At 38.0% G+C, this 24,146-nt stretch overlaps 2 protein-coding genes and 1 long non-coding RNA gene across 5 annotated transcripts in view; 2 read left to right on the top strand and 1 right to left on the bottom strand.

Moving 5' to 3' along the window:
* The window catches only part of ndufv2 (NADH:ubiquinone oxidoreductase core subunit V2), a 15,375-nt gene extending 3,068 nt beyond the window's left edge, over positions 1–12,307 (top strand). The window contains exons 3-8 of the mRNA XM_026925273.3: positions 2,620–2,682; positions 3,199–3,315; positions 5,169–5,337; positions 6,808–6,917; positions 11,099–11,175; positions 12,128–12,307. Of these exons, the coding sequence (XP_026781074.1) occupies positions 2,620–2,682; positions 3,199–3,315; positions 5,169–5,337; positions 6,808–6,917; positions 11,099–11,175; positions 12,128–12,221 (630 nt within the window). The 3' untranslated portion in view covers positions 12,222–12,307. The remainder of the gene's footprint in view (positions 1–2,619; positions 2,683–3,198; positions 3,316–5,168; positions 5,338–6,807; positions 6,918–11,098; positions 11,176–12,127) is intronic.
* On the bottom strand, positions 3,196–14,246 carry LOC128317154 (uncharacterized). Its single transcript, XR_008300688.1, has 3 exons — positions 13,943–14,246; positions 4,384–4,617; positions 3,196–3,333 (listed from the first exon to the last, which is right to left on the bottom strand). It is a non-coding gene; the product is annotated as an uncharacterized LOC128317154 (long non-coding RNA).
* Positions 14,243–24,146, top strand: part of ankrd12 (ankyrin repeat domain 12) — a 35,438-nt gene continuing 25,534 nt past the window's right edge. For 2 of the 3 annotated variants that reach the window (XM_034314762.2, XM_034314763.2), the window contains exon 1: positions 14,243–14,553. The gene's annotated coding sequence lies outside the window, so the exon portion shown is untranslated. Of the gene's footprint in view, positions 14,554–18,927; positions 19,312–24,146 lie in introns of all 3 variants that reach the window. The other variant, XM_053227728.1, reaches the window with a different exon arrangement.

Here is a 24,146-nt window from a genome sequence, read left to right on the forward strand (position 1 = left end):
TGTGGGATGTGCTGGACAAACAGGTCAGATCCATGGAGGCCCCACCTCGCAACTTACAGGACTTAAAGGATCTGCTGCTAAGGTCTTGGTGAAAGATATCACAGCACACCTTCAGAGGTCTTGTGGAGTCCATGCGTTGATGGGTCAGAGCTGTTTTGTCAGCACAAGGGGGAGCTACACAATATTAGCCAGGTGGTTTTAATGTTATGGCTGAGTGGTGTATATTTGTTAAGTAATGTTGCAGGAGGACCATTATAAATCAAACAGCAACTATGTACAACTCTTATTTTTAATGCAAACTGTTGATTTATTATATATCATACCTTTATTTAATATGCGCTTATTGTAGGGCTTATGGTGTGATCATTAGTAGGTTCAACGACCTTAACATATACACTATATGGCCAAAACTTTGTGGACGCCTGACCATCAGGTGCTCGTGCTTGTTGAACTTCCCATACCAGATGCTGTTATAATAGCCTTCAATCTTCTGAGAAGGCTGCCACTAGATTTTGGAGCATGGCTGTGGGGATTTGTGCCCATTCAGCCGCAAGAGTATTAGTGGGGTGCAGTCGGTGTTCCAGTTCATCCCAGAAGTGTTCGGTGCAGTTGATATCAGGGCTCTGTGCAGGCCACTTGAGTTCTTTAAGTTTGGTTTGTGCAAATGGACACTGTCTTGCTGGAACATGTTTAGGCCTCTTAGTTCTAGTGAAGGGAAATTGTAATGCTACAGCGTACTAAGACATTCTATACTATTGGGTGCATCCAATTTTGTGGCAGCAGGTTGGGGAAGAACCACATATGGGTGTGATGGCATTAAGCATGACTTAACTTACAAGTCCTTTTAAATGTTGTCTATATTTTATTGTTCTGTATTTTAAACTTGGCTAATAAAAACAAACAAACCAACAAAAAATACATGAGCACTCCCTGGAGCACAAACCTTTTCTTCCCATATGATATAAAGGAATCTTTACCATTTGTACATTACCATTTGTACATTTGGACTGGATGTACACTCTCAGGCCACTTTATTAGGAAGAATTGCACACCTGCAGTTATCCAATAATGTGGCAGTAGAGGAATGCAAAAAAACTATGCAGGTACAGGGCAAGAGCTTCAGTTAGTGTTCACATCAAACATCAGAATGCGGGAAAATTGTGATCTCAAGTGACTTTGACCGTGGTTAAAGTGGTTAAAGTCACAGAGATCACATTTCCTTTTCTCATTCTGATGTTTGATGTGAACATTAACTGAATAAATCTATATCTGCATGGATTAAGCATTGTGCTGCTATTACACGACTGGATTATTGCTAGTGAGTGTGTAATACCTGGGGTTATTTCTAGTTACTATATATGAACTGCTCTATATAGAGCTCTATAGGGGGCAGCAGTAAGGGAGGAAATTCAGCGAACACTTACATGTTCACATGGACATCATTGTGTCCTGCTTTCACATAAACAATCTGAACGTTAACAATTATCAGTCTGAAACCACAGAAATATAAAAAACGATTGTTGTATTAAATACACGACTAATATGTACATGCCTATTTTAGTGGTTGTTAAACGTTTCTTATGTTTATGTACAAGGTTGGGCACTTTAATATTAATCCTAACAATAAAAAAGAAAGAGCAAAAACAAATGCATTGTGTGTGCAGAAGTATTGTGTAGAAGTTGTACCCTCGATGTACGATGCACGATGCACTATGGGTAAAAACTATATTGAACTATAAAATTTGTCTACTGATAATTCAGACAGCTCTATGAGAATAGTGCATGATATAAGAAGCGAATTCAGATACAGCACTGGAACTGGGTACCTGCGATCATATCCGCTGTGTTGAAACTGACACCATATTCATGACATAATCCTGTTTCAGTGCCAGAAATCTGTCTTCTTTGAAACCAGTTCTCCAGTGTGCTCACCGTGTCCGAGAGTATGAAAGTGTTACTTGCCATTTTCATACCTCGTTATTTTTATTTTTCCTGATGCTGATCAATTATCTGTGATGAAATTCACCAGGGGGCAGCATCCTGTGATCATGTCTGCTACTGTGAAAGGTTTCATTTACAAAGAAGAATTAAAAAAAAAAACAGTTGTGAAGGGGATGTCCGGCTGTACCTTAATGGCCAATACCCAGAGAAAAAAAACAAAACAAAAAAAAAAAAAACATATCTCTGAGTGAATGAAAATAAATGTGTGTGTGTGTGTGTATATATATATATATATATATATATATATATATATATATATATATATATATATATATATATATATATGTATATATATATATATATATATGTGTGTGTGTGTGTGTGTGTATATATATATATATATATATATATATATATATATATATATATATATATATATATATATATATATATATATATATATATGTGTGTGTGTGTGTGTGTGTGTGTGTGTGTGTGTATATATATATATATATGTAGGAGAGCTAATTTTTTCTTAAAAACAAGGTTTCAAACACAAATCTGTATCACATTGTGACACATTTGAGGTGGACATGAGTGCTTTGAAACAACCTTCAGAGACAATTAGTTTAAACCCATTTAATGTCTTTTTTTTTATGTTGTTGTTTGTTTTTTCAGCACAGAGATACACCAGAAAATAATCCCGATACTCCATTTGAGTTCACACCCGAGAACATGAAGGTGAGAGAAGATCTATGACTCTTTCACTTGAAATTGAATCACGTTGGCTTACACGTGTGGCTGCATATTATATCATTTGTTACTTGTTTTTCACAATATTAGTCTTTGCTATACTGATCTCAGAGCAGTGTATCATATGTAACTGAGAACCTCTCTGAGAACCCACAAGTAGCTCCAGAGAAGTTTTCTGTGCCTGTGTTGTAAATTAACTTTACGCATAATATATGGCAAGACACATGGGCATGGCAGTGTGTTTAATAGCAATATGCTAGTTTAGTCCAACGCTAATGTAGAGGACGGAGTAGTTGTGGAAGAATATGCAAATCTGTCGTGTACAGTTGTTTTCAGCCATTTATGGTATATGAGTCATCTCAGAAAAAGTCTCAGGAGTGGCAAAATCTAGAACGTGAATTCAGTCTTCATCATGATTTTCAGTGCTCTAACATGTAGATGCGTGTTTGTTTAACTGGTCTTTCTGGGTTTTTTCTTTTCTTTTTTTTTTTTTTTGTGTGACAGCGAGTTGAAGCCATTATAAAAAACTACCCTGAGGGTCACAAGCAGGCTGCCACCATTCCTGTCCTGGACCTGGCTCAGAGGCAGCATGGCTGGCTCCCCATTTCAGCAATGAACAAGGTGAAATACGTCTGAGAGCTTGAGGGGGGAAAAAAGAAAAGTTTCAAGTAATTATTTAAAAAAAATTACACATCATTCCATTCCCTTGAAAGCATTGAGAAAGAAACTGTTTACAAGGGAATTATAATAGGGATTATTAGACTAAAAAAAACAATTTTAACAAGATACTTTGTAGTTCTCTCAGTTTATGCTAATAACATTTTAATAACACTATAATAATTAGTCATAATTATTATATATTATAATTCCATCCTATTAGAGAATTTAGAAGAAAACATGCAGAGAATACACATGTAGTGTAAATTATTTTATATTTTAAAAAGTGTTTTATTTTTTAGTTTGTTGTCTGTTCATTAATTCGGATTCATGATTTGTAAAAAGTGAGTACATATTGATGGTAGTTAAAGGTGCATTAAGTAAGATTAGTCTTTCTTTTTTTTTTTTTTTTTTTTTTAAACATTTGTGGTTAACATTTGAGTGATTCCCGTTCATGTACACGAAACTCCGCCCACAGTATCTGTGGTGGCCTGTAGAGTGTCTATAAAATTATTGACAGGAGGCACAAACAAACACAAGCATTCCGGACCAGAAGACAGTTTCGCAAACAGGTTTTCTCAGCCACTTAATATACTTGTGTTGGGAACATGGCTTAAACCTTTATATTTTGTCATGTTTTACATATCTTCCAGGTTATTCGTACAAGTAAGGATTAAATAAGATCGACTATCGCACCTTTAACCTAATTATGAGGTGATTTAATGAGTAATAACATTATATCACATTCAGAGATCAGAAACATGCTTAGATCAGTTGACACACTTTGTCCATGGTGTTACAATTATTCTATTTATCCTGAAGGGCTAGACAAATCTCAGCATGCTTCCTAGAACATAATGAAACTGTCAGCTGCTGAATACAGTTTCAAGTATGGGAGAAGAAAGGATTTCTAAAATTTGCTCAGCATAGTTTTCACCTTTCAGACACAAGCTACTGAGTGTTGCCCTTTCTATAATCTCTGTGAAGTTACAACTTATTGTCTAATTACTATATATTAAGTAATACACTCACCGACCACTTTATTAGGAACACCTGTTCATTCATGCAGTTATCCAATCAGCCACTCATGTGGAAGCAGCACAATGCAGAAAGCCTTGAAAGAGCTTCAAGTAATGTCCACATCAAGCATGAGAATGGGGGAAGATGTGGTCTGAGAGACTGTGGCATGATTGTTGGTTTGAGTATTTCAGAAACTGCTGAGCTGGGATTTTCACACACAAGAGTCTCTAGAGTTTACACAGAATGCTGCAGAAAAAAAGAAAAAAAAAAACACACACACACAAAAACCAATACAGTAAGCAGACGTTTTGCACCTGGAAATGCCTTGTTGGTCCAGACTTGTTAGAGCTAACAGGAAGGCTATGGTATCTCCAATAACCACTTGTTACAACCGTAGTGAGCAGAAAAGCATCTCAGAATACACATGTTGAACCTTGAGGCAGATGGGCTACAACAGCAGATGATCACAGATGACGGTTGAAGATTGTAAAAAGACCAGGCAATATTTTTCCAGTGCTCATCTATATCTGCTGATTTTATGCATTGTGCTGTTGCCAATGTGATTGGCTGATTAGATAATTGCATGAATGACCAGGTGTAATGACCCTAATAAAGTGGTCAGTGAGTGTATATTTATATTACAAATTGTATACATTTATTATATATGTATATATACATATTTCATTCCTAAAACCAATTCTCAGCTGGCTACTTCTCTGCTCTGGCTGACTGTCAGAACATGTTTAGGAAACTCCCTCAAACCAGTCATCTGAATGTGTTATTTTTAAACTTTCCAGGTAGCTGAGATCTTAGAAGTCTCCCCCATGAGAGTGTATGAGGTAGCCACGTTCTACACCATGTTCAACCGGCAGCCAGTGGGAAAGTACCACGTCCAGGTGTGCACCACGACACCCTGCATGCTGTGCGATTCGGACAGCATCCTGCAAGCCATCGAGAATAAACTGGGTAAGCATAGCAAGAGGCTTCATTAATAGGCTTCATTTAACCACCTGTTTTCTTTTAGGCTTAATTAAGGTCACCGAGGTGGATGACCTAAGCTAGCCCAGGGTGAGTTGTAGGCTGACGTCTCCGTAGCAGAGCAAATTAATCAGCTGATAAACTCGATTATAATGGCACAAATGCACTGAGGAAGAGTCACAGAAAGAGAGAAGCATGGATGAATTTGCTGTATGCAATTTGAGAGTGGAGAAATTGCTGTCCTGGATGCCTGGGACAAGCAGTTTCAGTGTCTGGAGTATTAGTATTATCATTAATAGCATTAATGTTATTATAATACGAGTGTTATTCAGAGTTGCCCGAAGGACAAGTAGGTTTATTTGATTTGTAGCTATATTTTAAAGTAGTGCGCTTTTACGGTGGTTGATGCACATTGATGCTGCAACTATAGCACAAGCTACTTGTTATTAATCCAGCTACCTGGATACCTGCACTACACATCCGCCTGACAGTAAAAGTATTTCTACTAGGTGGATTAATTAGCGTGCACACATGACAGACAGTCTTATCAGGAACGCGCAGGTACGTGGAGCCACTGATGAAACGGAGGAAAATAATGTCCAGCACAAAGCTGTCATATACAGTAAATCTTCTACTAGCACAACATGTCACCAGGAAAAATAATGACGCTTGTCATATTCGAATACCTTTTATGCACAGTGTGAGGACAGAACACCAAATCTCATAGCTGAAACGCTGGCCTACGACTTGCTGGCTTTTGTCAAGGGAGCAAACACCATGTGCTACATAATAAACTTTGTTAGAAGAGGATAATAATCACCTACTCATTTGTTTCTGTATCAGTGCACTTAATTAGCAGGTCATAAGTTATTTATTACAGTACATTACATTACATTAGCTTGTACTTTTGAGCCTAGCCAGTTATGCTTCTGGGCAACATGGGCCTGAGCAGCATTGGAGCTTTTAATTACTAATAAAATTATTCATTTTGTCTACCTCTTTAGTTAAACAGGCAGAACTTATTCATTCAGAAATAATGACATGTTTACAAAAATCTATTAATTCTGTAGGACAAAAAAATTTTGTAAAATTTTCAAAGCAGTTGCTGCCCTGGATGTGTGTTCAGAAAGAACTGCAAGCTAGACTTGTAGTTAGTCTAGGATCAGATTTCTTGCCAACCTTGTGCCCAGACATTAGGAATGAACAGAATGAACTTACCTTAAACACGCATTCAGTTTGTGTTCAGTCTAACACGAGACGACTTTAAAGAATTGTAAAGTTTTTTTTTTCCAGCAAATATTTTTGCATACGAGTACTGAAATGTCATCGGAGTACATGTAAACTGATACATGCCACTGATAAAAGACAGGCCTCATTACTGCATGTCTGCGGTCTGAGCAATTTAATTTGATCTGTTCCTTATTTATGAACTCAATACCACTGCTTTCTCTCTCCTAGGCATCAAGGTTGGCGAGACCACAGCAGACGGGCTGTTCACGCTAATAGAAGTTGAATGTCTTGGTGCTTGTGTTAATGCCCCAATGGTCCAAATCAATGACAACTATTATGTAAGTACACCTGTTCAGCCCTCAGCGTGCCACAGTGCTGCGAGTACGTGTTTAAAATCCTGGCTGGGTTTTAATATCATTTCTTTTGAGAGTTGACATTCTGACATTCTTTTCTTCTTTCCTGATTTCAGACCATGGCAATTATGTTTTTAAAAATGCTATTTCATGCAATATTGCATGAAAAAGAGTGTGGTTATACTGCATATCGGTATGGCTGTGATTTGGCCATTTGGCAGGTAATCCCAGCCATGCCCGTATTCACTATAACCGCACGACTGCGAGACTGCGATATTGCTTTTATACAACTGTTGTATAAACAAGAAATTAACATAGAGTAACTGACATTTCAGACATAATATAGCCAAATATTTAGCAGAAATAGATCCCAAAGTAGCCACAGATGGGTAGAGCGTTGTGTGTTGCCATGCCAACGTGGAGGCTCGCAGACCCATTAGCTTGCTAGCCTGCTCCTTGTTGGGCCCACGCTGATTTGTACATTCCTGTTAAAGGTGCATCCAGTGAAACTGGCTTCGCTTCATCCTTCTCATCTTCATCTGACAAGCTTTCATGTTTTAAGTCAAAAGTTGACATGAAAAATGTGTAGTTTGCCATGTCTGCTGATGATGTCGCTAACGCTCCTGCAGTAGTGGTTTCAGTGCAACAATCTATCAATAGAATTGGAAATTTTATGTGGTGAACACTGACAAGTGGAGTGACACAAACAGTGAAACGTCCCAGTGAGGTTATATTCAGTATAAGCAATCTTGGAACGCCATCCAATCAAATTAGTGGAACAAAACTAACTGTTGTGTAATATTAAATACAAGATACTTGAAGTCAGTAACGGATGAGCAAATAAGATGTCACACTACTGCATCCTTAAATATACTGTTTATTTAAATCCTAATTCTCTTCACCTGAAGTAGCTTTATAAAATGGCAGTGAGGATTCCTCCCGAATGTCAATGAGGGCATGTTAAACAGTAATACACTCAAGTGTCAGTGTTGTGATTTAGAAATACAGAAGGATGTATGTGTATATGTATATGGATGTATAGGATAGATCTGCAGTAACTAATTATTTTAGTCACTAGGTAATTGTCGATTATATTTGAGAAAAAGTTCAGCACTGATAATGGCCTAACATTCTTCTTCAGTAGTACATCAGTCCTATGCAGTTTTTTTTTTTTTTTTTTATCGGGTATCAGAAAACAAAGTAATACAAAGTCAGATATATTCTTGAAGTGTTGTATTTGTGGTTTTGATTCACATTTGTTTTTTTTAACTAATGAATGAGGACAGTCTAGATCGTTATTTCAGAAATGAGGTTCTTTCAAATTTTTTTTTTTGCATTGTTTCAAAATCAGTCATTCATGTCACGTTGTCTTCTCAGAGCAGTATTTTTGGTAAAAGGGTACTGAGTCTTAAGCAAATGAAACCTCTATTATAAAATTCTCTTATATAAATTAGCATTAACTAAAAGTTTCAACCCAAATATAGGATCTGATATATGCCTAGGACATTCCATACTATTAATAGGATGAATCAGTCTACTGTTATAGGTGCTAGTGGGTATTAAATATTTAGTATTTAATTAAATAGTATTTAAATTTATATAATAAAAGTACCACTGAGAAAAAAAAAAATCCCTTATGTTTCTAAAATGTGTTAAGTCAGTAACACTGAGACTACATGTTAAAGCTTAACATTTTAATGTTCTTGTCAGGAAATGCATATAAATGATTTTAGCATGTATTATTATAGCATGTCACAGACACCATGCTTCAATCCCAAAGAGGACCTTTGTCAGCAACAGAACAACTTTCAGTCTTGTTCAGAAATAGCTCAGGGTAAATCCCTTAACAACTCAAGATTATATATGCAAGACCTGATGTTAACATTTACACTAGTACCATTATGATTTGATTTGTTAGACTGAGAGGCTATAAATACAACGCGTAGTCACAGACCTCAAGGCCTCTTACTTCAGCTCGCTATTCCAGACAACTAATACTTCATTTTGTTATCTTTAGCCAAGTTTCCATCCAAGTGGTCTTTTGTGAAATATGTTAATCTGAAAGGAATCTATCGGTCATGTTTTACATAATAAGCTTTTGACAAATCTATATTTTTAACTTTAGCAGATAAATCTCTGTTGATGCATGAAATGTCCGGGAAACTGTAGTGGAAAGGTTTTTGACATGAAAAACACTGCAGTTATGCATAAATCGTGTCGTTTCATCATTTGTCGCATGCCTCTTCTACAACAAACCAATAAAACACCAGCAGGAAAAGCAGGGCATCTATGTCCTGCTGAAATCGTTCTGCTTCTCCATGTGAATACATGCCTCCTTCACTCCCTAACAGCTGTTCTCTCTAATAAAAGTTTCTATTGGGAAAACATGTCCAACCTTAACCTGTTTTTCTTAGTTCAATTATAGAAAATGACATCTTTATTTGACGGTGAACTACGGCACATTAAAAGAGCAGCGTTGTGTTATTTTCATGTGTCAGTTTCCTCAGGTGTCGAGGAAAGAATGCAGGGAATTCTTGATGAAAACGTGTCAAACAATTTTTTAAGCAACAAAGCAAAATTTATGTAAAAACAGGCTGCTGCAGGAAGTGACATCTTTGTGTAAAGCATTTCTGTTGAAAAATGTCTATTTAATGGTAACAAAAACGCTCACAAGCTTGCACAGGTTTTTAAATGCATTTTCATTTTATTGCTTGCATTATGGGCATAGCGTAGATGGAAACAATGCTACAGAATTTCATTTCCAAGTTCGTTTTCGCATTACACTTGACTTGAGGAGATGTTTGGGCAGAAATGAAATAACTGACTACAGCCACCACTCAGACATATGTGGATAATTATTATTTATATATATATATATATATATATTATTAGTACAGGATGAAAATTCTAGCTAGTGCAACAATACTGTCACTTTTTCCAGCCTTTGTATAAATATGATTATTATTATTAATGATTTAAAAAAAAAAAAACGGGTAGAGGAGATCTCATTCAGCCACTGGGTAAGTAAATCAGAGCTGATGATAGGCTGACTGGATGATGATGCAATTAAATGTGATGTTACATGGGTGAATGGAAAGTCAGTAACTTGCTGGGACTGAAATTTGGTCAACAGATTCCACTTCTGTGGTTAATTATCAACTCCGTGTCCTGGTTGTTGGAAGCCTTGTGGGTACGCATAACATGGTCAGAGAGGAAGGGCTCACCAATTTACCATTTTTAACCACAACTGGACATGAGGAATACTTGCTCTGATTCTTGGAGCTACAGGTTCTGGGTTCTAGGGCACAACATACAGTGATGGAAGTGTTTGGAAAAAGTCTTAACCTTAACCAAGGGGTCCTTGATAGATATACGTCATAACCCACTATTATCAAAGCTGTTATATTTATTCCTGAGTTGTTAGAGTCAGTAGCTGATTTGACTGAGAACATTAATTGAACAGGTTTAACCCAAACCTCACACTGAATCTAACTTGTTCTGTCTGTGGAAAGTTCAGGAATAAAAAGCTTCATGGCTCCAATAAATAGCCAAAATATTACTGTACACAGTTACATAAAGAGCTTAATATTTGGATTTGGCTCATAAAGTAACTCACTGCCAAGGGGAATTTATCTTACAGTTAAATGTGTCCCTGGCTGCAAAAAGTTCAAGAACTGCTGCTATAGGCTACGTAGCCCAACAGATACCGTTGACTGACTAGAATTTCTCTGTATCAACAAGGTTAGAGTAACAAACTCATCCTTCACCCAGTGATTCTCTGTGTAGGCTCTGGCTTTGTTAAGAATCAGACTTGAGTTTGAGCAAAAGCAGTTTTTTTACACATTATATGGTCAAATTTTCTTTATAAGGTTATGTGTTGGTTTAGTGGTAAAACAGATGTCACAGATAGCGTTTGGTGACTACATGACCAGCGAGTGATATCCTGTATTGACTCGCATTTAGTATGATACTTTCAGAAAAAAGTGCTCAAAATGGGTATTTACCTGCAAAGTGGCCCTTACAAGTAACCAGAAGAGCCTTTTTTGGAAATAGACAGTGACTCATTAAAGCTCAATAGAGTCCCCCAACATGTTTAGGTTTCTTAAGAAACATGCTACTATGAGGGAACATGAGTGTATAGCTCTTATGAATTCTTTGCTTTGCAGGAGGATCTGAAGCCTTCAGATATTGAGCACATCATTGATGAACTGAAAGCCGGGAGAGTCCCTCCACCTGGGCCAAGGTATGAAGGCCTTTTTAGATGTTATTGCTGAGTAATAACTGTAAAGATTGCTACTTTTGATTTGTGTAATACTATGATTAAATGAGTACAGGTGAACTGTACGATGCAGCCCAGCATGAAGTAGAGTTACAGTTACCACTCCGAAGTTGATTATTTTCCAACAATAGTATGTCCCTAAGTGTTTCATTCCTCTACAACAAAAGCAATTTGCCAATGATTAAAATTTGTAAAAAAAAAAAAAATTTCCTCTCTAGAAGCTAATAAGCAAAATAAAAACAGGTTCTAATGTTAATGAGAAATTGAAAAAACTCAAAGTTCTGACGACTTTTCATGTCAGAAAACATCCTGAGCTTTAACGAACTGACACTGGAGACTCCTTCCATAAGCATTAAATATTCGTCTCCTTGCAGAAAACTTCACCATAACAATGATAAGATGATTTTCTTTGCTAAATAACATGTATTATTGGCCTTAGATTTTGTGGAGGTTCTGCCATACACTTCTAGATGAATTACTTATTACAATAAAATTGATAATGTATTTGAAAGAGCGCATTAATATAAACCTGTGATTTGAATTACACCCAGTACTACTGCCTAAATCGTGCTGATTGAAAAAAAATTAGTCAGTACCTTCTGACCAGATCAAATCTGAGAATTCAACAGTGCTGTGGTATAGCAATTATTATAAATAAATCAATAAATAAAAACATAATCTTACACAGAGCACCTTTTAACTACTAATTTGTAAATATCTCCAGTGCATTCATTATGTGTACTGCACAGGTATGCACCATTCACTGATATCGGGTTGCCTGACACTATTAAATTGCATATCTTTACTCACTGTTAATTATATGATAATACCACCCACACAAAGGGTCACGGAAATTAAGTTGCTTTAAACTCGAGAGCACCGATGAATTATTGATGATGTTTTGCAACGTTTGCAGGAGTGGCCGTTTCTCGTGCGAGCCTGCCGGAGGACTGACCTCTCTGACCGGACCTCCTCCTGGACCTGGCTTTGGAGTCAGACCTGACTTATAACTCCAATACGAGTCCTCATCTAACTTAACCTGAGTCATATAAATATCAAACATCATTAAGTGTAAATAAAAATGTTATTCATTGTACACAGTAGCAGTGTGGTTATTTTAAATTGTCTTTGCCTACCTATTAGAACATTTTAAAGCAGAAGTAAATATATAAATGACTTTTGCCTCTTTCTGATTAAAAATTCTTTCTAGAAAGAAATTCAGCACTGTGTTAATCTTAGTTTCTAATTTTTATAGAAATGTATAGGCAAACATTTTCCTGATCTTATTAACTGGCCTAACTTCTATAGAATATATAGAAGATTCTTATCTCTATAGCAAATAAATATGATCAGAATTAGATACAGTATGATTTTTACCCTTTCTGCTTGAAAGTTTTCCTGACCTTTTCAAGACTATCAGGGCTCCTAATAGAAAACTTACCTAGTCTTTAAAAAAAAAATAATAAAACAGGCAACATCCAGTGCTGTATTGCCTTTGAAAAAAAAAAAAAACATGCAAAAATCCATATTTAAAAGTCATAGAAAATATTCCTGTAATTGGTTTAATTTTTGTGATGTTAAACAAACCATCACAGTGTATTTGAGTTTAAACCAGGCTATATTAGGTTAAGGTCATTTTGCTGTGGAGATTCAGTACTGCAGTACTTTTTCATTTGTCCTGGATTTTATTGTTTTTGGTACTGGATCAGTCAAGGGCAGTCCTGGAATTTGAACCCCTGGACTATTTTCAGACTGATATTTTTTTTTTCAACTTTCCAGGCTTTGACTGTATGGTTTTCTGTAATTGTACTACTTTAAACTGTATGGTAAATATATGCATTAGGGAGGCTGTGTTAGTCTATAATAAAAGGGAACATCTAAAGACAGTATGGTTAATATGCTGTCTTACTGTCTATACTACATAGGCAGCAAGATATTAAAAAAAAAAAAAAAAGGATAATGTCCTTCATTTCCACGATTTTGCTGGTCTTTACATGGGTACATGTGAATTTCACACCTTTGCAGATCTACTTAAGGATTGTGTACACAATGCTTATGGCAGCAGTCCAGATCAGATCAAACAGAACAGCCTGAAGCAACTGGCACGCCTTTGAATCTGACAGTGGAGCCACTTTAACAAAGTTGACAGCTCTGCTGGAAAGCTTGTGTAAGCGTGGTTTTATTTTTATAGCCGGGGTTTTCACATCAGCCGAGTTCTTTTGCGACTCACACACATTAAGAAATGTCACTTATTTGAATTTGTGTCTCAGACGCTAATCGCCTGCGCGGTGACGCACAACAGACACACTGCACACCCATGTGATGTGTTCATGCAAAGCGTACAGTGTAAAGCCAGGCCACCCACCCTATCCACTACACGCCTTCACACCATCAACCACTGCTTGCATTAACGTGTAATAAAGCAGTTATGCCTGTCAGCTTTCACATTCATTCAGCAGTGCTCCTGTTTGTCGATGTGTCTAGCCAGCGCCCTTCCCCCACGCTCAGATTTCTCCCTCGCGATTTGAGCCTGTTCTGCAACATAATGGCCGCCACTGCGCATGCGCCAAACATTTCTCCATAATGCAAATACCACTGCGCCACACACACACACACACACACGACGGCGCTTCAAAAAACCTCGGACTACACAACGACCGTACATGTTAACAAATGAATAAGCCTGCTGTTCGACATACATATTTGAATTGAAAGAGAAATTTATATTTACTCCACTCTCCAGTAAAAGCTCATCCCGCGACCCTCGGACGTTTCGAGAACGTTCCCCGTAGCTGCAGCTCGCGCCGAGCGGAAAAGATGACGTCAAGCGCCCGAGCGTCACCTCGCCCTCTTTCCTAAACGTGTTCACGTCTGTGCGCGGAATTTCAGTAAAAAAATTAAAAAATAAAAAACGAACACGGCAAGTTTACACCGCTGTAAGTCTAATCAATTCAAACAAATACACACCTGATACAGACTTAGCGTGACTTTAGTACCAGAAGTTCAAAATGGAGGCAAAGCTATTAGTATGAGGCATGTCCTGCCCCAGCTGAGCGCACGCAAACCTTTTTAAGCGCTGCACGGAGCTCGCGCGATCACGTGACCCAGCTCGTGCCAATGAGCGCGAGGTTCGCGTGTTTTTGCTCGGCTTTTCTTAGCGACGACCAGCGATGTTTTCAAACCGAGCCGTAAGCTGGAGAGAAACGTCACACAGTCGTAGGTTAATAACCGTTTTTGAGCATTTTATTCAGCAAACCGTCTTCTTGTGAAAAAAAAACAGTTGGTTTTTTTGTTTGTTTCGTCGCGCTGGCCTGAAGTGGAGCTCGAAAGGCATTGCTTACGGTAAGCAGGAAAGTCTTCCTTTGATAATAGACCAGCACTTGGTTAGCTAACCGTGCGCGCAGCTAACGTGGCTAGCGTGCTAACTTGAGCGCAGGGTGTTTGTGTAACGTTAGCTTTGACATGTGTGGTGGGTGTAATACCGTTGCTTGGACATTATACACAACCAGGTGTTCGCGTTTAAACTCGAAGGAAACGAAGCGTTTTCCGTATCGTGCTGCAGCACACGGACATTATCTGTCTGCTCTCTCAGTGTTCGAGCTGCGGCGTGTCGACGACGGAAAAGGGCAGTGACAAGCAGGCTCGCTGTGGCAGGACTTGGAGGGAATGAGGAGCGCTGCTGTTAGCACAGCTAGCACAGCTAACGCGGAGAGGAGCGGAGAGGAGAGAGCTGAAGCTCCTGCGCGCTTTTGTCTGCGGCTGGAAGGGTGGCGCAGTCTGCAACACTACCAGCTTTCCGTCTTCTGCTCTCAATCTAAACACTTCACTGGTACATTTCTGCTAAACGTGCACTGTACCATCTCCAGTACTCACAACGCCGCCTTTAGTTTTCCTCCCTGCTGAAAAAAAACAATAGAAACCCCTCACAGTATGTGTAATGGTTTTAATGGGAATTGTAGTGGTTTTAATGGAAACTCTAATGGTCCCTGTGGGTCTCTACTGGTAATTTGTTGTCGTCTGTTTGTGGCATGTTATATCTAGTGGATACCATTAAGGACCACCATGGTTTTTATGGATAGGTGATGGTTTGTAATGGTAACTGTAGTGGAAACCATTAAAATTTCTGTGATGGTTTCTGTTGTGTAGAGGTGAAATATGAACGCGGTTGTGTGACACTTGGTTGTAACGTTACATCCGGGGAACTGTTCTTAAAAATATTTTACACTCTGGCTGATTTCCCCTCTGTGTGTGTGTGTGTGTGTGTGTGTGTGAGAGAGAGAGAGAGAGATCTATATGATTGCATTATAGCTGTAGTGGTTGTATCTGCGCCACGCGACTGCACTGACAAACCCCAGGCGCTGTGTGTGTGTGTGTGTGTGTGTGTGTGTGTTAGTTACCACAAAGCTGGATTTCGTGAGCGTCCTTCTCGCAAGAAGCCTTTTGTCTAAAGGACGTGGCTTGCCATCGAGAAGGCTTCTCTCTCTCTCTCTCTCTCTCTCTCTCTCTCTCTCTCTCTCTCTCTCTCAGTTCCCACGTTCCTGATTTCCTTATCCGTGTTTTTTTTGTTAACAAAACAAACTCACTCTCTACTACGTTGTTTACTAGCAGTTCTATTGAATAGACACGGATCAGTCTTTACACTATGAGGCACCACAACAGTTACACAGCAGCCCTGATATTAGGTCATATTATAATCAGGGGCTTCTGTGTTAATAAAAATCAGGTAGCATCTCCTTACTGTTCATTTTTACAATTTCCAACTGATTCAAAATCAGAAACATAACTGATGACACATGTACAGAGGTTGGATACAACCCCTGTGTCCAGTAGTAGCCTTGATGCCTGGATGTTTATTATTTTTCATTCACTTATTTATTTATTTAATAAATTTGTAACAAATTATATATATAAAATTGTAACAGTTATATTATTATTATTATATATATATTAAATTTATTATTGTTATTATTATTTTGTTCACAAAAATCAAACTAGCCTATAGTCAGAGCTGGTTTTATGATATAATCGTGATCAAATCTGTCACACTTTTCTGACACATCGTGACATGTTTTTATACATTATAATAATACAGCACGAATGATTGCAAGGTTGAAACGCAAGATTTGATGTGCTATATTATTTTTCCTCCCTTTTAGTGTTTCTTTTATTAAAATCAATTATTTATCAATGAATTAAGTTTTTTTTTTTAATTTAATACTACTGTGTTATTGGCAGTTTGTTAGCTAACATATATTTCATGTTAAATATTGTAGAAATGTCTTGAATATCACCAAAATATTACCAAAATGTATGTGATTTACAGGACTTTGTCCTGGCAAGTAGGCATAATAACATACAGCATGTTTATATAAAATAATAAATCCTACCTACGTATGTATAATATACCAAAATACAAAGATAGATAGATAGATAGATAGATAATAAAAATCAATTTGCTGTCTGCATGCCACTGTAATATTGTAATAGATAATTGTTAAATTTCTGTATATCATATACATTTGGTGAATAAACAGTTTCGTGTGTGTGGTATCATTAAAAATCATTTTATATAATTGTGCATGATATATAATTGTCTGCGTGATATATATATATATATATATGTATATGTATAATTAGTTCTCGCCAAAAAAAACCTCACAAATAGTGTTTGTTTTTTTGTTAGAGTATTTGGCTTTCTTTCTGATTTATTTACAAAAAATAATGAGCTAATTATTATTTATAAATATATAGGCTACATGCCAAACACTAATGTACATTATCATTGTTTACTAATGTACATGACACAGGAATTTGACAAGCAATTCAGCGCACATTCAGCGCATGAGTAAAATAAAAAGCCCTACCTATCTTCATCTACAGTTAAAAATACTGCAAATGGGTGATTGTAGTGCAGTAACATTGAGTAAGAAGATAGTGGCCTGTTACATAACACATGTAGCACTGTAAATGGTTTTTTTTTTTTTTTTTGCAGGTATATATGTGTGTCTTCTCAATTAACAAAACTAAGTGACCTGCTATCATGGCCATGTTAATATTTTAGCTTTGACTCTTTGTGTTTGTTGGACAGAATATTTGTCTTGGGCTTTATTCTGGACAATAAATCAGATCTCTACATGCACTCCAGCAGTCCTACACTCACACACTCGCAAAATGACATATTAGGGATTATCCGAAGCTCCCGCTTTTCCACCAGGCCGCTGGCCAACAGGAGCTTGCGGTCGCTCGTTTTTCCATTGACCCCCTTTTTCAGGCGTTTAGCCACATGCACGAGGTCTCGTATGAGAATTGGTCCAGTTTCAGCAGGATGTATTTGAGATGGAGGTGAAGGTTCTTTGTCAGCTTTTTTAGTGCTGGATTGCTCTAAAATTGCTCATTGCTCATGGTTTGTTTATGTAGATAATCAGGGTTTTGCTAGATCACGGCCCGCACAGCATTAAACGGAGGAGATCTGGAAGAATCACAATTCAGTGGGAAAAATAATTTATTAATGATTTATGCCTTAAATTATGTCACGTTATTGGGAGTAGTTTTTTTTTTTATCCTTCAGCATTATCTGTCACAGTATAACCTCAAGCACAATTTGCATTAACAAATATCTGAGTTTCTTGTTCTAGCTCCGCTGTGAAACAGATTTAGTAGAATGAGTTTTTTTTTTTTAATTGGTTCTGTGTACCTTGTCTAGGCCTGCGCAATTAATCATATTTTAATCATGTTCAGGATTTTTGGCTTCCACAATTAATCAAACATAATCCCCTGTGATATTGGTGCACAGCCAAAACTAAAGATCAATAAGACACGGTAGATCAGGCATACGATATGGTGGGCTTATTTATATATTTGGAGTATTTAAGTAGCTTCACAGATGTTTAATTATGTGATCAAGGAGTGGTCTTACTCTAATTAAGGTTTCTTGATCTTAGGATTTCCCAAATCGACGGAACAAATGTAATCAATAATCATGATTTTTGCTGTTGAGTGAAATAATCAAGATGGCTATTACTAACTATTTTCATATCCTTGTGCAGAAATAAAAACATGATCCTGAAAGCACAAATAGCTAAGAAATCACATTACAAATATTGTGATAATAAAGAGTGATTTTTAATCATTTCAAGGCTGTTCTTTATCTTTTACTACAGTGGTTTTAACTCCAGACCTGGGGACTTCCTGTCTTGCACAGTTTAAATTTTTCCCTACTGCTGACACACCCATTCCAAGTGATCAGTTAATTATTAAGCACTTAAAGAAGTGGGACAGGCGTGTTGAGGGTAGGCAGAACCCAGTCTATGCAGGACAGAGGGTTCTGAGGACTGGAGTCAAGAATTCTTGTTGTGTGATGTGCGTATTGGACTGTCTCTGAAAACCAGTAGTGACAAGAAGCAGCTTAGGTTAATTTCTATAAAGTGAGGAACACTAACGAGTATATGCAAAAATGGATTCACATATGCACAAATGAAGACTGAGATTGCCTTAAGCTAAAAGCACTTTAAAGTGCATCAGTAGTTTTAGTTTAATCATGACACTTTCACAATCTGTAGCTGGTTTATTCTAACCCAGACTTCGGTAAGGATTTAAACTAATTTTGAGTTTTAGTTCCATGGAACTCATCTTCTTCTAGCTTGAGGGACTCTTGTAATCTTGAAAATATTTACAAGACATTTAATAATATAATCTGTTTCCTGATGTTGATTTCAGAGTGCAGAATGGCTGGAAGACTTAAAGACCATTAGCAGATTAATTGAGCTCCCGAGTGGCACAACAGAAAAACGTTCACTCTTTCATCTGAGTTTGATACCAACTGATGCCACAAACATCTGTAGAGAGGAGTCACGGGAGCAAAATCGGTCGCGTTTTCTGGTTAGGAGGAATGGCATACTCTCTCTCCCCTGTCAATCACAGTGACGGTAGCCAATCCTGGACATCTGTAAGCTGTATGGATGAGGAAGAGGGCGGATAGCGCTTTCCTCCGAGGGTGTTACACTACCCTGTGACGCAGAATGAGAAGCGGAACGGAAAAAACATGCAGTTGGCTAGCTTCACGTCTTGGAGGAAGCCTCGTGTTAGCCTTCATCATCCCCGGTTGGTAGCATAGTGACAGACGGTGGGAAAATGTGGGGTAAATGTGTTAGTTCACTAATAAAATGACAGCAGTACACAAACAGCACTACTCTCATTTTGCAAAATTTGATACAAAACATTAATGGCATTTAGGTTAAATTTATATAGAGTATTAGTGATTACATTTACAATGTGCAGCTTTACATGATATATAACAGTGACGTGGGTTTACGGTCTGCGCCATTGGGCGATAAAGATAAGCATTTCCATGGTGCTCATCATGTGAGCAGGGACTGTTAGCATGGCGGAGAGAGAGAGAAAGAGGCATGCGTAAGAGCACACTGACTCACCCTCTTACCCATTAGACATTGCCCTTTGTGTTCAGAGCTGTTCCCGTGAGAGACCCCTTGCTCTGCTTCACATTCAAGTTGGATACCATTTTTATTTTGGCCTTGCGCTTTTCTTCCACAATATGAGAACATTTTTTTTTTTTTTTAAGTGAAGGTGCTGATGGTCCCCCCCCCAGTTATTTAGATTAAATGTTGTGCAGTTTTAGAATTGGGCTCAGTGTGAAATCTATAAATGCCTTTTTTTCTAAATATGTTCATGCAGCTGTTCATTTTTTAACTTTCATTGCTATTTAATTCCTGGTTAAAAGTAGACCACTGTGAATTGCTGAACCTGTAATGAAGATATCAATGCTCATAGCGTATTAAGTGCATGCAGCTCTTTCTCCATGTCATTACAGGTGGTGAGATCTGATTACAGATCCTGTTATTCTGCTTATTTTTCTGAAGAAAGGCATTTTGTTACACTTCAGTTTCCTACAAACGCATTAAAAAGTTGCATATGTCAGATCCAAGACCTATCAGTGTCCATTTGTCCTAAAGCTTTGCATCGTATTCAAATATTGCTCTTTGATCGGTGAAGTTATGAGTCATTTGAGCTTTAATTTCCATTAAGAGGTTATCACCAGTGACCTTGAGGGGAATGTGTGGATTTACTGCTCCAAATAGAAAATATGCTTAGAAACCATGCCACATTTATCAGTTTTTTGGATTCTGTTGCAGGCAATATCTTTTAGAACGGTTTAATTAAAAAAAAAAAAAAAAAACACACACACATCATTTCCAGGGGAAAATCCCCAAAATAAGTCGAGTCCCACCTGAAAGAGTAGTCTGCATAGGAACGTGGTTGTACTGTAGCCAGCTGATGTGGCGAATTGTCCGTGGCTGTGGTCTGGACTACGCTGGAAAAAGAGTGACTTGTAAAGGTACTTGCTGAATCATTGGATTCTTTTGTATTTAATATTTCGGAACAGAATTAGTCAAAAGTGACGGCTCATCCTGCTATAAATCTGAATGAATCTAGTTCAAGCTCAAGACAGGAGTACTGCGTCTTTCAAGTACAGGAACTTCCCGATGCTCATTTCATCAAGCCCTTGTGTCATTTCTGGTTGTAGCTTAAATTCGTAGCTGAAGCAGCATCTCTGTTATATGAAAATCTTAATGTCATACAGCTCAGTGAGCAAAGACGATGATAAATTTGAGCTCAGTTCTGTATTTAAGACCCAGCTGGCTGTTTTTAACAAAACGCACGGTAGCTGTTAGTTATTTTGGTGCTAAGCTTTTCTTGTTATTTTCACACTGCCACCTGCAGTACTGCCGAGTGAAGACGTGATGGCCAAGCCAAAACCACTGAGAGTACACAAGATTTAAAACTCAGGAAGGTGGTTTTCACTTTGCTCAGCTCTCAACTGTTTTTTTTACAAGAAGGATGCTCAAACCTTTTGACAGTTTGCTGTGCAAAGTGGAAAAGTGTCTACGCTACCTAACACAACCATCATAAAACAAATTTAGCATTACTGATTAATAATAGAGCAAAAAAAAATGCAGAAAATATAAGGATTGTATGTATTATTTACTGATGATGTAGTAAGATTATTATCAGCTCTAATCACCAAGATTAAAACCTAAGCATAGTCATTACTTAAAGGGTTAAATAATACTAAAAAAAAAAAAAAAAAAAAAAAAGCTATATATGGAAGGAATAAGACCACCCAGAAGTTGATTATTTCCCTATAACAAAACACATACCAACATCTTTTATTTTTCTTCTCCCACAGCAATTTGCATATGTGATACTTTATATCAATTTATATTTGTATTTAATGTTGTGGAATGGCTGCAAAGCAAGTTATTTTCTGTTGTGCTTGTGCATATAACAGCTTTAAACAGTTCAGCAACCACGTTTACATCGCACCTCCGGGGTTGGGGGTGCGAATTTTGCCTCCACCCTGTGTGCGCATAGATTGCGTGTTCGCCCCGTGCTTCGGGCATTTCCTCCCCTGTCCAGAGTCATGCGTTGTAGGTGGATTGGCATTTCCAAATTGTCCGTAGTGTGCGAGTGTGTGTGCGCAATTGTTCCCTGCGATGAGTTGGCACCCCGTCCAGGGTGTCCCCTGCCTTGAGTTACCTGCGATAGGCTCCAGGCTGCCCCGTGACCCTGGGTAGGATAAGCGTTACGGAAAATGGATGGATGGTTTCCTTACACAAAAACACTTCACCGCATTAGCGGTTACACATTTTTTTTTGTTAAATAACAATTTTTAAAAAATCCTTTAATTATTAGCCTTATATTATGTGGTCGCTCACTTTACAGGTTTGAGTGCATTAATGTAAAGCTGCAATTTTTCCTGCAGCCTTCACTACTGTCAGAGCTGCACCTTTAACACCTTCTGGTCAAACAGATTCAAGATTTTATCAGTGCTATGGTAAAAGGTACGATTCAATATTTCAATATTTGTTTGTTTAGATGTCATAGTAAGGCCTAAATAATACTAGTAGCTAGTGGTGTAAACCTCAGACTTCCACGCAATACAATATTATTTCAGTATATTAGGCAACGATTCGATATTTGACGAGACCACCGAATCATCTTGCTTATGATTATTGCCTCGATTCATTTTATCCATTGCCTTTTAAATCAATGCATCGATCCAAATCGTGTGATTGTTGCATTTCTACTAGAAGTACTATAAAATCATAGTACATATCTTTTGTGATTAAATGCATTACTTTTGGTTCCAGTAGTTGTAGAACAGTTCAGCTGAGCACCCAGTTTGATCAAATCAGACCTGATAAGGATATATAATTATTTTATAAAAGCACAGAAATTGAAATCCACTATTATGAATATTTGATTGTGCTTCATGGGATGGTTAGCTTCCCCAGGCTTACAGCCCTTTACCAGCTTGCTTCTATAGCTTCCATCCCCAAACTTCCTGACTCCACGTTGCCATTCAGTGTTGAGGCGAGTCCATATTGGTGCAATGTCAATATCTTAATGCCCTCCCGGTTGCGTCCTTGCACCTGCTACTGGACTATAAGATGGACAACCTTGAACTCTTGGCTGTTAACCTGGCCCTTGAGGAGTGGGGACGCTGGCTGAAGGGAGTTCAGCACCCTTTCCTAATCCCACCATTCAATGTAATATGGAATATATTAAATCAACCAGTCCCTGGCAGGCCCCAGTGGACTTTGTCTTTTAATCCTTCATTGTTGAGATGTTTGCTAGTAAAGCCTGGCCAGATCAGATGAGCTTTTTACCATATGAATCTGACAAGAATGTTGAACTGTACTGAACTGAGTCCTGGCTTTTCCATATGCCCACACACAAATATTATACTGTACTTCTCCGACAGAGCGTTGTGCTAGGACCCTGGCATATGTGTCTGCCTGCATACTTTCTTTACACTAGGGGCCAGTGCGCATGAGCCAAACCAGAATTTATAGCAAAAAGAAAGCGAAAACAAGAAGTCTTGGAGCACGAAATAATGCAGTTCTTTTGTTTTAGCCGTAGGAATGAAGACATCACAGGTGTAAAATCGATTTTTGAAAAGTACCGTGGGCGAGCATTGGATCAATCAGAACCCAAGTCTGTATGCACTGAAAGCCTTTCTGAAACATCTTTACTCTATCAAGCAGTTTCAAGCGACTGAACACTTCAGTTTCACAAGTGTTTAAATGCACACCAGCTTTTTCCTTTATCAGTCATGGCATGGTGGATGCTTTAGAAATCTTAAAATGTAGTTGGTTTACATTGTATGCATTTGTCTTTACTGGGAATCTGTTAGAATTCAAAAGAATGTAAACTTGAATTCAGTCCCACAGGATGATAAAATCAGCCATTATGATGACAGGAACAGTGGGTGTAAAGCCTCACTTTATATTCGCATATGCCACATCATGATTGCAGTTCACTGTAAATAAATCCATGATGCGTTACTGTGATCAGATCGCCATGACATAAATTGTGACATACATTGTTTATACTGGTCTGTATATGTGGCTGTATTACTCTGAAACCTGCAGAAGAGGGGTCACAACGTTTCTGGGTACGCAGCTGGACACACGCTGCCCCGCTTCAGCCTATCAGCATTCGTCTTAGTGTTGGCCGACACACAGTGCTGTAGATACGTGCAACAAACTGCTGGAAGTGTACACCTCTGCATTCTACACTTATCCATAAACCCATAATTCCATGTTCCAGCTGGGGATGACTGGATGAGGAGACTTGGGCTGTAGCACTTTTGACAGTAAAAGGCATCCAACAGGCAATTTATTGTCCAAAGATTCAGGCAGTCTGAATGGAGAACAATGTCGGCATCCAACAGCCTATTGTCTTCCAGGAGACCTAGTCCGGCTGCCTACATGGAATATAAGACTGGCTTTGATGAAGTTAAAAACCAGGTTTATAGGGCCAATCAGAATGCTTAAACAGATGAGTGCCTGCTAGTTATCTCATTTCCACCACTTTCTATGTCTCAAACCTGTCGGATCTTCTGCGCAGGTGGA

Source organism: Pangasianodon hypophthalmus, chromosome 21 (assembly GCF_027358585.1).
Source record: "Pangasianodon hypophthalmus isolate fPanHyp1 chromosome 21, fPanHyp1.pri, whole genome shotgun sequence".
Classification (NCBI taxonomy): Eukaryota; Metazoa; Chordata; class Actinopteri; order Siluriformes; family Pangasiidae; genus Pangasianodon; species Pangasianodon hypophthalmus.